Source organism: Palaemon carinicauda, chromosome 2 (assembly GCF_036898095.1).
Source record: "Palaemon carinicauda isolate YSFRI2023 chromosome 2, ASM3689809v2, whole genome shotgun sequence".
Taxonomy (NCBI): Eukaryota; Metazoa; Arthropoda; class Malacostraca; order Decapoda; family Palaemonidae; genus Palaemon; species Palaemon carinicauda.
The window spans coordinates 63,079,065-63,095,836 of NC_090726.1; the positions used below are offsets into that span (position 1 = coordinate 63,079,065).

General features: G+C 44.0%; 1 protein-coding gene across 5 annotated transcripts in view; it reads right to left on the bottom strand.

The window, feature by feature from the left end:
* The window catches only part of LOC137625581 (lanC-like protein 2), a 190,649-nt gene that overhangs the window by 142,739 nt on the left and 31,138 nt on the right, over nt 1-16,772 (bottom strand). For all 5 annotated transcript variants that reach the window (XM_068356511.1, XM_068356506.1, XM_068356495.1 and 2 more), the window contains exon 4: nt 3,600-3,748. In XM_068356511.1, the coding sequence (XP_068212612.1) occupies nt 3,600-3,748 (149 nt within the window). The remainder of the gene's footprint in view (nt 1-3,599; nt 3,749-16,772) is intronic.

The following is a 16,772-nucleotide window of genomic DNA, read 5'->3' on the forward strand; positions in this document are numbered from 1 at the left end:
CAGAGAAAGACCCATTTGTTTTGCTTCCCGGGCATTAAAATGGGCAGAAAAGAATTATAGTACATTCGATCGAGAGGTTTTGGCTATTCTTTGAGTTCTAGAGAGGCATCGGTTCTTTTTATTAGGTCAGTTGATTGAGTTGCAAAGCAATCATCGCCCCTTATGTGATTTGTATTATAAAAATTATTTGACCTCTCGTCAAGCGAGATGGATTGAGAGATTGTTAGAATTTAATATAAAGGGCTTTCACCACATAGAAGGTAAGGCTAACAAGGTAGCTGATTCTCTCTCTAGAAGTACAGTAATAGGAGTAACAACCAGGGCACAAAAGAGGAACGGAGAATGTAACCAAAATAGTGAGGACCCCCATCACAATAGAGAAAATAGAGAACGGGATGAGTTCTCGCGATGCACATGCAGTAGACGGGAGTGAGAGAGAGAGAGAGAGTCGACTCGGGAGAGAGAGAGAGAGAGAGTCGACTCGGGAGAGAGAGAGAGAGAGTCGACTCGGGAGAGAGAGAGAGAGAGTTGACTCGGGAGAGAGAGAGTCTACTCGGGAGAGAGAGAGAAAGAGATGAATATATGTGGATGATCGAGGACATGACCAGGGGTGTCCAGAATTAATGCCCTCATGTTGCAGGTTTGATTGACTTGGGAGGTTGGGACAAAAAAGAAGTCCAAGAGGGACAGAAAAAAGAGGAATGGATGGAAAGAGTGAGAGCAGTGATTTAAGGGGAATCGGAGAGTTATCCGTCATTTCTGAATGTGCCTCGTGAAAATTTTGTTGTTGAAAATGATGTCTTATATTGTGCATACGAGAAGAGGGGAGGGGAATTTTGTGCATGGGTAGTTCTTCCTCCCTCTTTAATTAAATGAGCCATCCACATTGTACATGCAAGTCCATATGCAGGGTATTTAGGGATTGATAGAACATTAAAGAGAGCATGTGAATCCTTCTTTTGGTTAGAAATGAAAAAGTCTATAGAGAATTATACAAAAGGTTGTCATGCTTGTAACTGTTTCAAAGAACATAAAAACACTGTACTGGAAGCCAGAAAGTGGCCGATTGTTCCCATTAAATTTTATAGAGTGCATATGGATGTAGTAGGACCATTTCCTACTGGGTTAACACAACATAAGTATATATGCGTATTTGTGGATGCATTTACTCGGTACACTCATACTTACGCAATGTTGGATAAATCTGCAGATTCATTAGCCCAGCGCTGTGCTCTTTCATTACTAAGTTTGGTTGCCTGAAAATTTTGATAAGTGATAATGGTCTTGAGTTTATAAGTAAGGTGGTGAAATCGGTCACGGACTTGATGAAAAATTGAACACTTTTCAGTGACCGCATATAGGCCTTCAGCAAATGGCTTAGTAGTCGCATAATAGGGAAGTAGTGCGAATTTTGCGTTACTTAGTGGCTGATGACACCCTTCATTGGCACGCCATGCTTCCTTCAGCTGAGCTAGCTTTGAACATTGCATATAATGCTTCGCTCAGGGACACACCTTTCTTTTTAGTGTATGGACAGGATCCTGTGTTACCATATACGGTTCTCATTAATTCGCAACAATTGCCAAATTATTCAACTGAGCAATACCGTGTATATTTATTAAATTTATTGAGGAGAGTAATGAACACCACTGAAAGGTTTTTGAAAAGAGCTAATGAAAATCACAGCTCAAAGTATGATGGTCGGTTCAAAACCGCACCGGTAAAAGTATTTGTGGGCAATCGTGTGTATTTGAAACGATTACAACCTAGGAAACACAAACTAGAGCATGCGTATTTAGGTCCGTACTGAGTAAAAATGGTTAAGTCTAACACAGTTGTGATACAAAGTATTGTTAATGGCGCATTGTCTGAACATCATCAGGCACACATATATGTGGTACCTGAAGAGGTAGTTTTCAAAAGTGTTCCTCCTTACCCCTGCATACGTGACTTCCCTCGAGTTGATGAGTAGAAATTTTTATTTCTTAGCTGTTGTTGTTGTTTGAACAGACCTCATTTCTTCTTTCGACGTGTTTTAAATAATCGTGATGATAACAATGTTTTAAGTTGATGCTAAATTTATACGTAAAATGTTGTGGTAATTTTGCTGTGTGTGGAAATACGTATAACATTGTTGAGTGAACCTAAAATCAATCAGAGGTTAAATAGGTCAAGTGAGATCCAGCAGGTGGATGCTGTATTATTCATGTATTTAAACGATTCCTGGTTGCTGCGGCCGGGGCGGTTCCCGAATGGCAAGTGGCTGCGGGATTAAAGTTCAGCCTTGAGGATGGGCAGTGTTAGAGAATGTGTAGATGTGAATACCTAATACTTTATGTTATAAGAGAATAAATGGTGAAACGGTGGTAGTGAGATGTGTTGAGAAATTGTGCCGTAAACCCGGACAAGTAAAATCGAGGAATAAAGGAATTTCTATTCCTACCCCTGTCCCGGCCAAGAAGCCCATATAGCCCGCAACCAGAGGGAGGTTATTGATGAGGTTATATAGACCTGATGTTATGGTTTTTTTTTTTTTTACTTTGGGTATTCTGTGTTTTGGTTGCAGAAGTCTTAAGAAGAAATGAGTGGAATTATTTATATTCTTTTGTGTACATTTTTACATGCAATATTTCATTTTCTATTTTTTTTATGGAAGATGTGTTGTTTTTTTTGGGTGATTTATATATATATATATATTTTATGTTGCATTTCTATTTGGTACATGCCATGCCTATTCCGGGTTGGAATGTCCTCCATATATAATTGACTAGTGAGGGCGAGTGCGCACCTCCTCCCAGAGTGAAGAGCTGGGGGGGGGGGTAAATGTCCTAATTTGTGTATGTAGATGTCTTGTATAGAAGGTAAATGAACTCAATATTCATGAGTATTCCACAAAAACCTGTGTATGCATGTTTTGCAATAGCTGCATTTTGATAACGAAGGCAGTAGTTAGTTGCCGGTAAGCACTCGATTTGACAAAACCCTCACCTGAGAGGACAGTTGTGTAATGTGTACTTACGAACGAACCTTTTTATAATAAATGAAGAAAACCCATATGCCGACGTCTCATTATCCGTCTGCACGGGTCATAACTACCCATCACTCTGCTCTTAATTACTTAGGAAAAAAAAATAGATCAGATCAAGTCAATAGCCTCCAACACATAGGTAGGATATGGTTGAAACTATAACAACAGTAACAACAAAATACAAGCAGATAACAAAAATGTTACCAAATTACATGTACTGTTCAGTACTTACTTGCATCACATTACCTATTCCTAAAAGTATAGGTCAGACAAAAGAAAAATATTGCAAGAATTCTTTATATCAGTTACCATAATTAATATTATCGCTATCATCTGCTCATGATCATTTTAAAGATAAAACTCTTAATGCTACATACACAACAGGGACCTGATTTTTTATTATTGAAGTGCATATTGCTTTGAAAACCATCAATGCTATCTGTACAGTAGTCTCACCTCTCTTCTGACACCATGAAATGATGTATAAACTTAATGCGCTAGTTATTTCAAGGTATTAAGGACATGCAAAATAAGACACTTTTAATTGCCAAAGTACATCAAGCATTCTTACCGTTCAATACACGTAGTTGCCTCACTCTTCATATTGAGCTTAGAGTACACAGCTGCTGCTACTGCTAATGGTCCTGCATCACCACATAAAAATGTATGCCTCTTTCCTTTAGTTTTACTAGCGCATTCCTCTGCCATTGGCTGTGCTTTCTGTGGGAGCAAGATCCAAGTTTCAGTAAAATATTAGTCAATCATGATATATATAAAGTGCCTTACTTGTCAGACATACACAAGTTCTTTAATAAGGGGTAAGATTCTGGTGAAAGCTGGAAATAGCCAATGAAGAATTATCGAGGTTCTGGCCACCACCACCCAGTATCCACTAGTGGTACAGGTCTGACAGCACTAAGAGCTTTCATTTCAATTCTACTGGGAATTGCTTGTAGGATGTGGTAGGAAAGGAAACCTATAGGATTTATGTTTTTATTGCTAAGCAAATTGCAAATTACTTTTAAAATTTGTAATGTTCCTACACAAAAACAAAACTTTGTCCTTTAGTGGAGGAGTCATCCTTAGGATCCTTGCATCCTAGGGCACAGGGTTAAATGACCTACTTCATCACGGCCCAGATATTTTTCATAAAAGAACCTATCTTCAATGGGAACAATGTTCCCTTTAAGGGCTAACATTAGTATAGGGTTTGCCTCAACTCCCACTCCCCTTTGTACAGAGTGCGGAGATTCTACACTTTTACTACTACTTTAACAAAATAACTACCTGTTATTAGCATGCTGGCCAGCATCAGAGTTTGTTCCAGGTCCATAACATCACACTGGCAGATCCCAAGAGAGGGAAGGTCAGAGAGAAGGTGAGACATCCTCACCCTTAAATCTTAAAATTATGATATAAATGTCATCTTAGACACAATGCTTCTTTGTCCCGATAGGATAGAACTCGCTACACCAGTTGCTGGGCAGCTACCACAAGTCCTATGGAGACTGTATCCATGGACCTGTGGGAGTAATCCTAAAGATAGTGTGCCGTGAAGGTGGTCTGTCTCTTCCAGCCATCTACCTTAAAAACTTAGGCATCTGAATGTTTTTTATCGAATGGTTCTTTCTGATAGCTCAAGCGTTTCCCATCCCCATAACTTCATGAGCTCTAGGAGGAGCTATGGTCGTTGGTTTACCTATTTTCTCCCTGTAGGTTCTACTGATCACTTCACAAACCCAGGAGATGGTGTTTCTGGAAATTTTCTTTTTTGTCCTCCCTGTGCTAATGAAGAGATTCTGTATATTGGGTCTACATGATCTTTTTCACTCTAAGTAGAGCTTCACTGCCCCTAAAGGACACAGAAGCAAGTTGTTAGGATTATTAGTCATCTCCTTTAGCAATGAGAAAAAGGAGTCAGACATAAAGTCAATGATCGATCGATTTTGTGTCTTTTGCCACAAAGACTTTTGGAGGTATCCAGAAAATTGCTTTGCAGTTGTCTGCAAAGTTTCTATCTCTGAAGAGATGCTGGATAACCTCTAACCGGGAAGAGACAGCCAGTTCACTGCACTCTAGTATCTCTTCACGTGTGGCACACACACAGGAGGTTGTACCAAGTTGGGAGCTCTCTTAGAACTTCTTTCAGAAGACTTAGAAGGTCTGAGTACTACTCTGTAAGTGGCCATTTCGGTGCTACCAGTCATTTGGTGATTGGCTGGGATGATGGCTCCACTGATCACCTTTCTCAAGAGACAAAATGGTGGGAAGGCATCGATGTAGCAGCCATCACACAGCTGTTAGAATGGGTCCTCCAGTGCAGCTGCTTGTCCTGGCACTGGTGAGCAATAAAGTCAGTTTGTTGTTAATGTAAGTGGCAAACATGTCTATTATCTGGGAACCCCACAAAGTCAGGAATTCCCTCGCCAATAGACGATCCACGGACTATTCGGAGCCCATAATCTGAATATGACAACTCATATTGTCTGCGATCACGTTCTGTTTTCCCTGAAATGAAACATGCACACAGGATTACTGTGTTGTCCTCTGACCATGAGTGCATGTTCACTGCCAACTGGCAGAGGGTTCCCAAAACTGACCCTCCTGCTTGCTGACATTAGCCACTATCATAGTGTTGTTGCTCATCAGCACCACTAAGTGACCTCTTTCTGTGTCTTGGAAATGGATCAGAGGCAGGTAGACTGTCTTCAGTTCTAAGATATTTATAAGAGATCTCTTGTCAACTTCCTCTGAAGTGGATTGAGTTAGAATGTATGCTCCCCAACCTTCTCTGGATGCATCTGAGAAAAGGATATGCTTTGGGGGAAAAACCTGTAAGGGGGAGCCTTCTGACAGATTCTCCTGCAGCTACAAGAACAGGTTCTCTTAGTCCTCTCAAACTCCCTGTGTCACCTCGACCAATACATCTGGAGGGTTGGACCTCCATCTCCATCTGGATTTCAGAGTCTACTGCATAGAATGGTGCAACCTCCCATGTGGGACTAAACGTTCCAGGGAAGACAGATGCCCGAGCAGTCTCTACCAGTTCTTTGCTGTGATGGATTCTTGTGTCAAGAAGAAGGGTGTTGCAACCTTTTTTCAACCTTTATAGATTGCCCTGTGATGGGAACACGTTATCTTGGACAGTGTCTATACTCATTCTCAAGTAGTCAAGGTTCTGATGTGGGATGAGAACGGACTTCTCAAGATTTATCCGGATCCCTAGATTCTGACAAAGCTCAAGAAGGAGGTCCCTGTGGCATAGAATCTCTGACTCTGACAGTAACAGCCAATCATCAAGGTATCAGAGAAGACTTATCCCCATCAAATGAGTCAAGATTGAAACCAGTGTGAACACTTGAGTTGCTGAGATCGTCGTCTACCACATCTTTGTAAGCCATTGTGCTTTTGGCGAAAGGGTTGGTTCTGGTCAATCAATCTCTTATATGAAAGATGGTTGTTGTGTCTGTCTCTCTCTTATAAGAGAACTTCTTAACTTCTTACATTTACCAAGCATTTTTGGTTTTTGGAGGCTGTCTAAAGGTGACAACTCTCCTGAAGAGGGAAGTTTTACTCACCTTCTCCCACTTTGCTACTACTGTACTGCATCCACTTCATCCCAGGGAAAGAGGGAGGCTCTGTGTCTGTGGGACATAAAGACAAAGTCTTTTGAGGCCCTAAGTCTGACGAACTTGTTGATCATTGTGTCCGTTGTTTTAGTACTCAGTTGCTCCACTTGTAAGCAGACTGGTGTACCAAAAGCTCCACCGCCTTTGCACCTGAAAAGACGAGCTCCTCGTATTGCTTTCGTATCTTAGGATCTGCAAGATTCTGAGATACTGCAAAATATGAGTGCACTGGACCAGTGGTCTAACCAAGAAGAAGCTTGCAAAGCTGACATTGTTGCTGCCTCCACGTTCATGGCCTCTGACGCCGAGAAAACAGAGTTGTTTCGCGAGCCATTTTGCTAACATCCCCGCAGTTAGGGTTGCTACCTCAGGGTCTAAGGGAAGAGGGGAACGATGGTCTCTTTTGGTTTTCAAAAAACTGAATGAATCAGAGGAGTGAGCAGCTTGTAGAGAATCTGATTGTAAACTTGCACTAAGTTTCTGAATAGTATTCTCCATCTAATGTGACCATGGCAGTTCAGGATTAAGTCAGACCTTGGTTATCGCAATAGTTAGGTTACACACACAGTCGCGATAAGCGAAAATTCGCGAATAAATGTTACACTAGGGTGGGCTAGCTCCTAACCTAAAAAGTCACTGCCCCTTACCACAAGCGGGTGCCCGAGCTGATGATTAACACAGTAAATACTAACTAAAAGTTTTAATTTGGTTTCTACAACAGTTTATAATCATATGTACATTGTACACTACATACTGGACACAGTAAGTTTACAGTACAGTATTGTGCTAAGGTAAAGTTTACGGAGTCGTCATTGTCCCCTTACTGTTCTGTATAGCATAAGTTCTTCCTATCTAGTAATACTGTATTGTAAATTCATACTCACTGATACTGTAATATATGTACAGTAATATTACTACAGAACAACTTAACTGTACTTACTGTAAATGTTCTGTGTTTTCGTTCAGACGACTGTAGCCTATGCCGCTAGCATGACACAATTTCTTATGTGTTGTCTCTTGCGCAGTATTTTACTGTATATCTATATTTTCTTGAATAGAAATACAGCTTATTTTATAAACTAAAACCTTAAATATCTTGATATTAATTGTTTCTTTTAAATAACACAAAAACATTGCATTTGATTATTTTTCAACAGTTGATATCTCTCTTTCTCAAAATCAAATTCTTAATATTGGGTAAACAATAACCACAAAGAAATTTTTTTTTTCCTCCTTGGCCGCGAAGTAAGAAACCGCGATTAACAAGGTCTGACTATTTTGCTTTGAGGAACACGTATTGTATGTACATTCAGCAGCCCTCTCTATCTCTTCCAGGACAAAGAGAGATGAACCCTCAAGGGTGGAATTCCTCAACCAAGAGACCTCCACTTTCAGCACCTGTTTGTGGAAATGACCTATGATGGTGTCCATTCTCTTTAAGATGGCGTTCACCCACAGGTTGACAACGTGGTGCGATAGGAACTCAGGAGTCCGGGAACCTGACAACAGGAAGGACTCCAAAGCCTTCCTTGCCGACTACTTCAAAAGATCGTGGAAGTGAACCATGAAGCCTAGGGATCCCAACCACAGATCGAGCCACAAAGCAGCCTGCATGGCATACTTCACGCCTCTCTCTATGTTCAGGAGCTCAACTGCTGAGAGGGAGGCCTTCAGAGAGGAGAGGGTTTGAGTTGGAACACCCTTCGTTAGGGACTCTACCGAAGGGTCGAGGGTCAAGGTGGAATGTGGTTCCCCTTCGATCTCATAATACTTCCTTTGTAATACGAAAAGAAGTGGAAGGGACCGAGAGGAGGAACATGCCCTTAAGGAACTAGAAGTTCCAGCTATCAGGGTGATAGCTTTCCTTTTGATGGCTGTCAGACCTTTGGACCAGGGCAGAGCTGCACTGGACCTGGAAGGCTTCTGGGTCTCGAATATCTCATCGAGAACCATATCCTTCCCTTCCAGGATGGTGGAACCAGGAGTGGACAGCCTGTTGATGGCCCTCATACAAGCAAGGACCTGCCAAAAGGTATGTTCCACTCACGTCTCTCCTGTTCGGCGTGATAGTTCGGACTGGCCACCTATGGAAGATTCTCATCCTCTGAGTCTAAGGGGTTGTCCATCTCCCAGCTCACATCCAGAGCCTGGGGTAGGTCAGGGTCGTCAACGGAATCACTGTGTGGGCCCGCCTCTGTGCCTCGGCCAATCTAGCTTCCCGTACTGCGGTGTTTTTAGGTTTCATTTCCGTATCCTTTAATTCCCTACGCACAGAAGTTCCTCCGCAGTCTTAGGTGGGGGAACCTGTGAGGTCTTTGGGAAACTAGACAAAGCCTTGGAAGAAGGAGCTGAAGGCTCCTCCTCTGGAGGAGGTACAAAAACTGGACGTTGGTCTGGAGCCACTACCTCAATTTCTTGAGGGTTGAAGAGATGGATTGCAATCTCCCTGGGCGAGCCTATGTCCCTACTCGTCCTAGGATGGATGATATCGGTGAGAGGCGGGCAGCACACCGGAAGTTTCTGGTTGAGAGACGTTGCGAACAAGTCTATTATTGGCGAATCCCACAAAGTCAGGACTTTGTTGGCTATCTAAGGATATAAAAACTATTCACTCCCAACTATCGAAATCTTCCTGCTCAATTTGTCCGAGAGAATGTTCTTTTTGCCCGGAATGAACCGAGCTAACAGAGATCGAATTGCCTTCATTTCTACAGCTAGTTGGCAGAGCAGCCCTGAAAAAGTACCTCCTTATTTGTTTAGATATGTCAATACAGTCGTGTTGTCATGCATCAACACCATGGAGTAACCTCAAAGGAGCTGTTGGAAGTGTTTGAGAGAAAGAAAGGCTACCCTCATTTCCAAACGATTTATGTGGCACTGCCAATCTGAATTAGATCATAGCCCGGAGGCCATATGCTGCAATAGGTGAGCCCCTCATCATTCTTTTGATGCATCTGCGAAGAGCATCAAATCTGGGGAGGAAAGAGAAGATATACTCCCTTGGGGAGTTAAGGATCTACCCACCAAGTCAAGTCGCTCTTCTGCTTTGACCCTTTCGGTGCCCGAAGGTCTGGAGGGTCCATGAGCTGAGACCAAATGTTCTCCAGTTGCCACTGGAAAAGCAGAATGCGAAGATAGCCATTGGGTACCAGATGCTGCTGGGAGGTCATGTAGTTCATTAGGCACAGCCACAGGTGTGTTTGCAGCAAGTCTTGTAAAAGGAAGGGACTTGCAGCTTCTTTGAGTCTCTCTAATCTACTTTGGGATAGAAAAGTCGTGCCTTTTTGGGTGTCTATTTGCATCCAGAGGTATACTAGTTTCTGTGCCGGTTGGAGAGATGACTTTTTGAAATTTATTACAATCCCCAAATGGTGAGAAAATGCGAGAAGCTTGTTTCAGTATAAAAGAAGGGTCTCCATCGAGTCTGCGAGAATCAAACAATCGTCTAGATAACAGATGCTGTTGGCAGGAGCCCAGGTTGACACTAGGGTGAACACTCTCATGAACAACTGAGGTGTTGTGGACAGTCCAAAAAATTACCTGAAACTTGACTCAGGATGGAAAGGGATCTGAAAGTATGCATCTTTTAGATCCAGCGTAATCATGAAGTCCTTTGGTTTGACTGCCTGTCTGACCATTTCTGCCGTCTCAATGCTTAGGGCATGAGACCTCCTGGATGGAACTCCGTTACAGAGGTTCGGGGAGGGGTTTGTGACCAACCACTGTAGAGGCAGCTGTGTACTCCTGCAGTGCCCCAAGCTTCAACACCTCCAAAAGCAGTTCCTTTGTGAGGGAGCCCAAAATCCCCCAAGGAAGGCCACAAATGACACAAAGCGTCTCCACTTAAATAGGGGAAGTGACGGGGTAATCCAAAGATTGTCTGGCGGTTAAATGGACATTGCTCTTGCTCAATCGTCTACCGGAGGACGCCGAACAAGCAAAGTCAGCAGGGAGGATACGAGGCACCGTAGAATGAAGTCGAGACTTCTTTGACCTCGATGAAGACCCCAAGGGAGAAGAATCCCTTTTAGACTTCTTTATCCATCACTTACCATACTGCTCCCACTGAGAGGATGGAAACTCCCAGAATTCATCACAAGGAGAAACCTGCATACAGGAATGTCATCTACATGCAGGGCAAAGGCGGTGAAGATCCGCCTCCCCAACGGACATGATCTTGCCACAAGGGCGGTCCATACTGCCAGGAGAAACCCCTATTGTTGTAAACCTCAGCAAACCAGATACACCTGCAAGAGAGAAAGGCAGTTTCTTTTACGGACAGGTAAGAATTTTAATTAGGGTTAACGGGAGAGCGAGACAGCACATCTTCACTTTATCGAGCCAAAAACAAAAGTGACGTAATACAGTACACTCAGTGAGTGTGTGAGCGAGGTGATTGGTCTACACCTAGCCAACTAGCTGAGGGTCGTTGACACCTCACGTAAATGTTTATGGTTAGATTCAAGCTGCACTGAAAACCTGCCCTCATAATAAAGAGCGAATGGTTTGTATTCCTGTAGGAACAAAGTTATTGTTATTATTATTATTATTGATTATTATTACTAGCCAAGCTACAAGTCTAGTTGGAAAAGCAAGATGCTATAGGCCCAAGGGCTCCAACAGGGAAAAATAACCCAGTGAGGAAAGAAAATAAGGAAATAAATAAATGATGAGAACAAATTAACAATAAATCATTCTAAAAACAGTAACAACGTCAAAAATGATATTTTCATAATAAAATAAATTTTTGAATATACTTACCCGCTGGTTATATAAAAGAGCTGAAGTCCCTGACGCCAGGGCAGAAATTCAAATCTCGCGCTATCGAAGATACGCCAGGTGTACCAACCGCACCCTAGCGGTAGAACAGGTGGAACTACACACCAACTCCAGTTCTTCCATGCCTCATAGCCATACCATAGGTAGTCTCTAGAGGGGAGGGTGGGTGTTAAATTTATATAACCAGCGGGTAAGTATATTCAAAAATTTATTTTATTATGAAAATATCATTTTTAAATATAAAACTTACCCGCTGGTTATATAAAAGAGCTGATTGACACCCCTTGGTGGCGGGTCAGAGACAGCTACATATAGAAAATTCACTTAAGGGTTACATACAATAAACTTAAGCAGTTCTCACCTGATAAGGAAGCTGACAGCAATGATACTCTGCCTCATTTCGTCCGCTATCCTTAAGAGATCCAGTAATCCACTCGGGCTGAAAATCTCTAGGAGCTGTCAAACGGTACAAACACCTATAACATGACAGAACCTCAACCAATACCCTTGTTCCGGGTGCACTCAAGGAACAAATTGACCACCTAGCCAAATCAAAGATTGCGGAAGACTGACGCCCAATCTCCACAAACAACCATAACAAACGAGTTCCAAGAGATAGAAAAGGGGCATTAGGAAAAAAGGGAACGTAGTGGTAGATCATTCACCTACTATCGCATTAGCCACTATAAAAGGACCCAACGTAAAAAAGTCCTCATAGCGAGTCTGAACATTCTTCAAATAACGGGATGCAAAAACAGACTTACTTCTCCAAAATGTTGTATCCATCAGACTTTGCAGAGAACGGTTCTGTTTAAAGGCCACTGAAGTCGCTACCGCTCTGACTTCATGTGTCTTGACTTTGAGGAGCCTCTGATCCGACTCATCACACTGAGCATGAGCTTCTCGAATCAACAATCTAACGAAAAAAGACAAGGCATTCTTAGACATGGGCATCGAGGGTTTCCGGACTGCACACCACAGAGCGTCTGAGTTACCTCTCAGATTCTTAGTTCTGTCCACATAAAACCGTAGAGCTCTAACTGGACAGAGAACCCTTTCCAGTTCACCGCCAGCCAAATCAGAAAGGTTAGAAATCTCGAAGGATTTGGGCCATGGTCGAGAAGGGTTTTCGTTCTTGGCCAGGAACCCCAGTTGCAAAGAACAAATGGCTTTCCCATTCCGAAAACCAATGTTCTTGCTTAAAGCGTGAACTTCACTAACTCTTTTCGCAGTGGCGAGGGTAACTAGAAAAAGGGTTTTCAAGGTTAAGTCCTTAAATGAAGCCGAGTGTAAAGGCTCAAATCTGTCACTCATGAGAAATTTAAGGACAACATCCAAATTCCAGGCGATGGGAGCTGTTTGAATCTTCTTGGTCGTATCAAAAGACCTAAGTAAATCTCGTAGATCTTTATTATCAGAAAGGTCTAGGTTCCTGTGTCGAAAAACCGTCGCCAACATACTCCTGTAACCTTTAATAGTCGATGACGAGAAGTTATGCTTAACTTTAAGGTCCAAGAAAAAATCTGCTATTTGGGAAAGCGATGTACTGGAAGAGGAAATCGCGTTAGTTCTACACCATTCCCTGAACAACTCCCACTTGGACTGATACACCTTGATGGTTGAAGACCTTCTTGCCCTTGCAATTGCCTTGGCTGCCTTCTTCGAAAATCCTCTAGCTCTAGCGAGTTTTTCGATAGTCTGAAGGCAGTCAGACGTAGAGCTCGGAGGTTTTGATGATTTCGGGCCAAGTGAGGTTGTCTGAGAAGATCGGGTCTCATGGGAAGGCTTCTCGGGACATCCACCATCCATTCCAGTACCTCTGGAAACCAGCTCCTTGACGGCCAGAACGGAGCTATCAGTGTCATTCTGGTCTCCTCGTGTGAAATGAACTTCTGAATCACTTTGTAAAGGATCTTGAACGGAGGGAAAGCATAAACCTCCATGTGTGACCAGTTCATCAGAAAAGCGTCTATGTGTAAAGCTTCGGGGTCTGGAACCGGAGAGCAGTAACACTCTAGCCGTTTGGTCTTCGCGGTGGCAAAGAGATCCACGAGAGGTCGACCCCATAACCGCCACAGACTCTTGCAGATGTCCGGGTGCAGAATCCATTCTGTGGAGAGAACCTGACCTTTCCTGCTGAGTCTGTCTGCGCTCACATTGTTGACCCCCTGGATGAACCGCGTCAAAAGAGTCACCTTCCTTTCCTCCGCCCAGATGAGGAGCAGTCTTGCAATCTCGAACAGAGGCCAAGAGTGGGTCCCGCCTTGTTTCACAATATAGGCCAGAGCTGTCGTGCTGTCCGAATTGACTTGGACCACCTTGCCCCTGATCTGCTTTTCGAAGCCGATGAGAGCTAGATGAATAGCTAAAAGCTCTTTTTGATTGATGTGGAGAGAGGTTTGCTCCACCGTCCAAGTCCCCGAAAGTTCCTGCTTCTCTAGAGTGGCTCCCCACCCCGAATTGGAGGCGTCGCAACACAACACGAGGTCTGGGTTCCTCTGAAGTAAAGACAAGCCTTCTTTCAGTCTGGGCTCGTTGTTCCACCATTGAAGATGAGACTTGATGGAAGTCGAGATGGGAATGCAATCCCTGTCGAGGCTGTCCCCTTTCTTCCAATGGCGGTTGAGATGAAACTGAAGAGGACGCAAGTACAACTTCCCCAGGGTCACGAACTTCTCTAACGACGAGAGAGTCCCCAGAAGACTCATCCAATCTCTGACGGAGCAAAGATCTCTCTTCAGGAACGTTTGGACTTTTAGGAGGGCTGCTTGGATTCTCACCGACGACGGAAAAGCCCGAAAACTCCGACTGTGAATCTCCATCCCCAAATAAAGAATCTCCTGGGATGGAATGAGTTGTGATTTTTCCGAGCTCACCAGGAGACCCAGTTCTCTGGAGAGATCCAAAGTCATCTTGAGGTCCTTCAAACAACAATCGGCTGAGGAGGCTCTTATCAGCCAATCGTCCAGATACAGAGAGGCCCTGATTCCCCTCGAATGCAGCATGCTTGCCACGTTCAGCATGATCTTGGTGAACAATAGAGGAGCCGTGCAGAGTCCGAAACAAAGAGCCCTGAACTGGAAGACCTTGTTTCCGTCCATGAACCTCAGATAACGTCTGCAGCTGGGATGAATCGGAAGGTGGAAATAGGCATCCTGAAGATCTAAAGAGACCATCCAATCGTCCTTCCTCACAGCTGCCAGAACTGTTTTCTGAGTCTCCATAATGAACGTCGATTTCTGGACGTAACCATTTAGCACACTTACGTCCAGAACCGGTCTCCACCCCCCGGAACTCTTGGGTACTAGAAAAAGGCGGTTGTAAAACCCCGGAGACGTAACATCCTGCACTTCCTCTATTGCTTGTTTCTCTAATAAAAGAGACGTCTGTAGAAGCATGGCTTGCTTCTTGGGACCCTCTCTGTATTTGGGCGAAAGATCCACTGGATCTGTGACTAAAGGAGGATTGGTCAGGAAGGGGATCTTGTAGCCTTCCTTTAACACCTGGACGGACCAGGGGTCCGCTCCATTCCTCTCCCAAGCCTCCCAAAAGTGAGTCAACCTGGCCCCCACTGCTGTCTGAAGGAGAGAGCAGTCACACTTTACCTCGGCCGGACTTGCCCCCTCTGCCTCTAGGCTTCCTTCCTTCTGGTTTAAAAGAGCCTCTTCCAGAGGGCTTCCCACGAAAGGACTGAGGTCGAAACCCAGAAGAAGATTCCTTAGGTTTACGAGAGGAGAATGACGGAGGCAAAACTTTCCTAGTCGAATGAGTAACTAAGTCATGTGTGGCCTTCTGAGTGAGAGCAGTAGCCACCTCGCCTACCAATTCCTGAGGAAATAAGGAATTAGACAAAGGTGTGAAAAGAAGGCCCGTTTTCTGATAGGGAGACACTCCTGCGGAGAGGAAAGAGCACATCGTGGCCCTTTTCTTGAGAATTCCAGCTGTAAACAAGGCAGCAAGTTCGTTGGAGCCATCCCTCACACCTTTGTCCAAGCAGGACATCAAATGAACCAAACCACTAGTGTCCGTTTCCTTCATATCAGAGACCCTCTTACTCAAAGCCCCCAAAGCCCAGTCCAAAAAATTAAAAACTTCGAAGGCCCTGAAAAGACCTTTAAGCAAATGGTCGAACTCAGGAATGGACCACCAAATCTTCGTCTTCCTTAAGGCAAGACGACGAGAAGCATCTACCAAACTTGAAAAATCCCCTTGTGCAGAAGAAGGAAAACTCAAGCCCAACACTTCACCAGTCTCGTACCACACACTAGATTTAGAGGCTAACCTAGCGGGAGGAAAGGCAAAGGCCGTCTTGCCAAAAGATTTCTTGGAGTCCAACCAAGAACCCATTAACTTCAAGGCCCGCTTAGAGGATCGAGAAAGAACCATCTTGGTATAAACTGGAACCTTAGTAGCTTTACCTAAGATGAATTCAGAAGGCGGAGAACGAGGGGCCACAGGGGTAAAAGAATCCGGGAAAATTCCAGTCAGAATAAGCATAAACTTGCGAAGGTCCACAGCATGCTGATAATGCTTCTCCTCCTCATTCTCAGAGACTTCCTCAATAGGATTATCCTCATCCGACTTTTCCTCTGGTTCGTCTTCTGGCAGTGCAGCAACAGCCGCAGCCTGAACCGAAGGAACAACGTCTGGATGGGACTGCCTGTCAAGGCCAACATCTGTGTCAATTTGATGGGGAGAAATAGAAGTAGATTGATGCGAAACACGTACATGTAGACGATCATCCTCAACCAACAACTGCCTAGACCGCTTAGAATCCGACTGCTGTTGAACAGAAGAACGCTTGAAATCAGAAGGTAACTGTTGAAGATCGCCGCGAGGTCGCGTAAAGTCCGAGGACTGTTGCTGCAAACGATCAAAGTAGTCAGGATGTCGACGCTGTAAACCAATGTTTTGACGCGACGCGTCCAAAAGTTGTTGCCGCGGGCGATCCACTACTTCAAATTGTTGCCGCGTCTCGTCCACTTGTCGACGCCGATGTTCTTCCCCGCGACCAGAATACACAAACTGGTCAACCAAAACTCTCTGACGCGACTCATCAAAATCAACCTGGCGTTGAACACTGTGACTGGGAGATCGTCTAAGTGATAACTCGTCAAGACCAGATACCATCGAACGTTTGTGCGATAACTGGTCTGACATCGAACGCCCAGACACAACGCCAACACCTGGTTGATAAGAATCCATCAACGACGAGAGTTGTTCCTTCATAGACAAAAGCGCAGACCATTTCGGATCAACAGAACTCCTAGAAGGAAGATTCGCACCGACGTCACCACGCCTTTCGGGGGAAGAAAGCCAATCCGATGGAAGAGGAG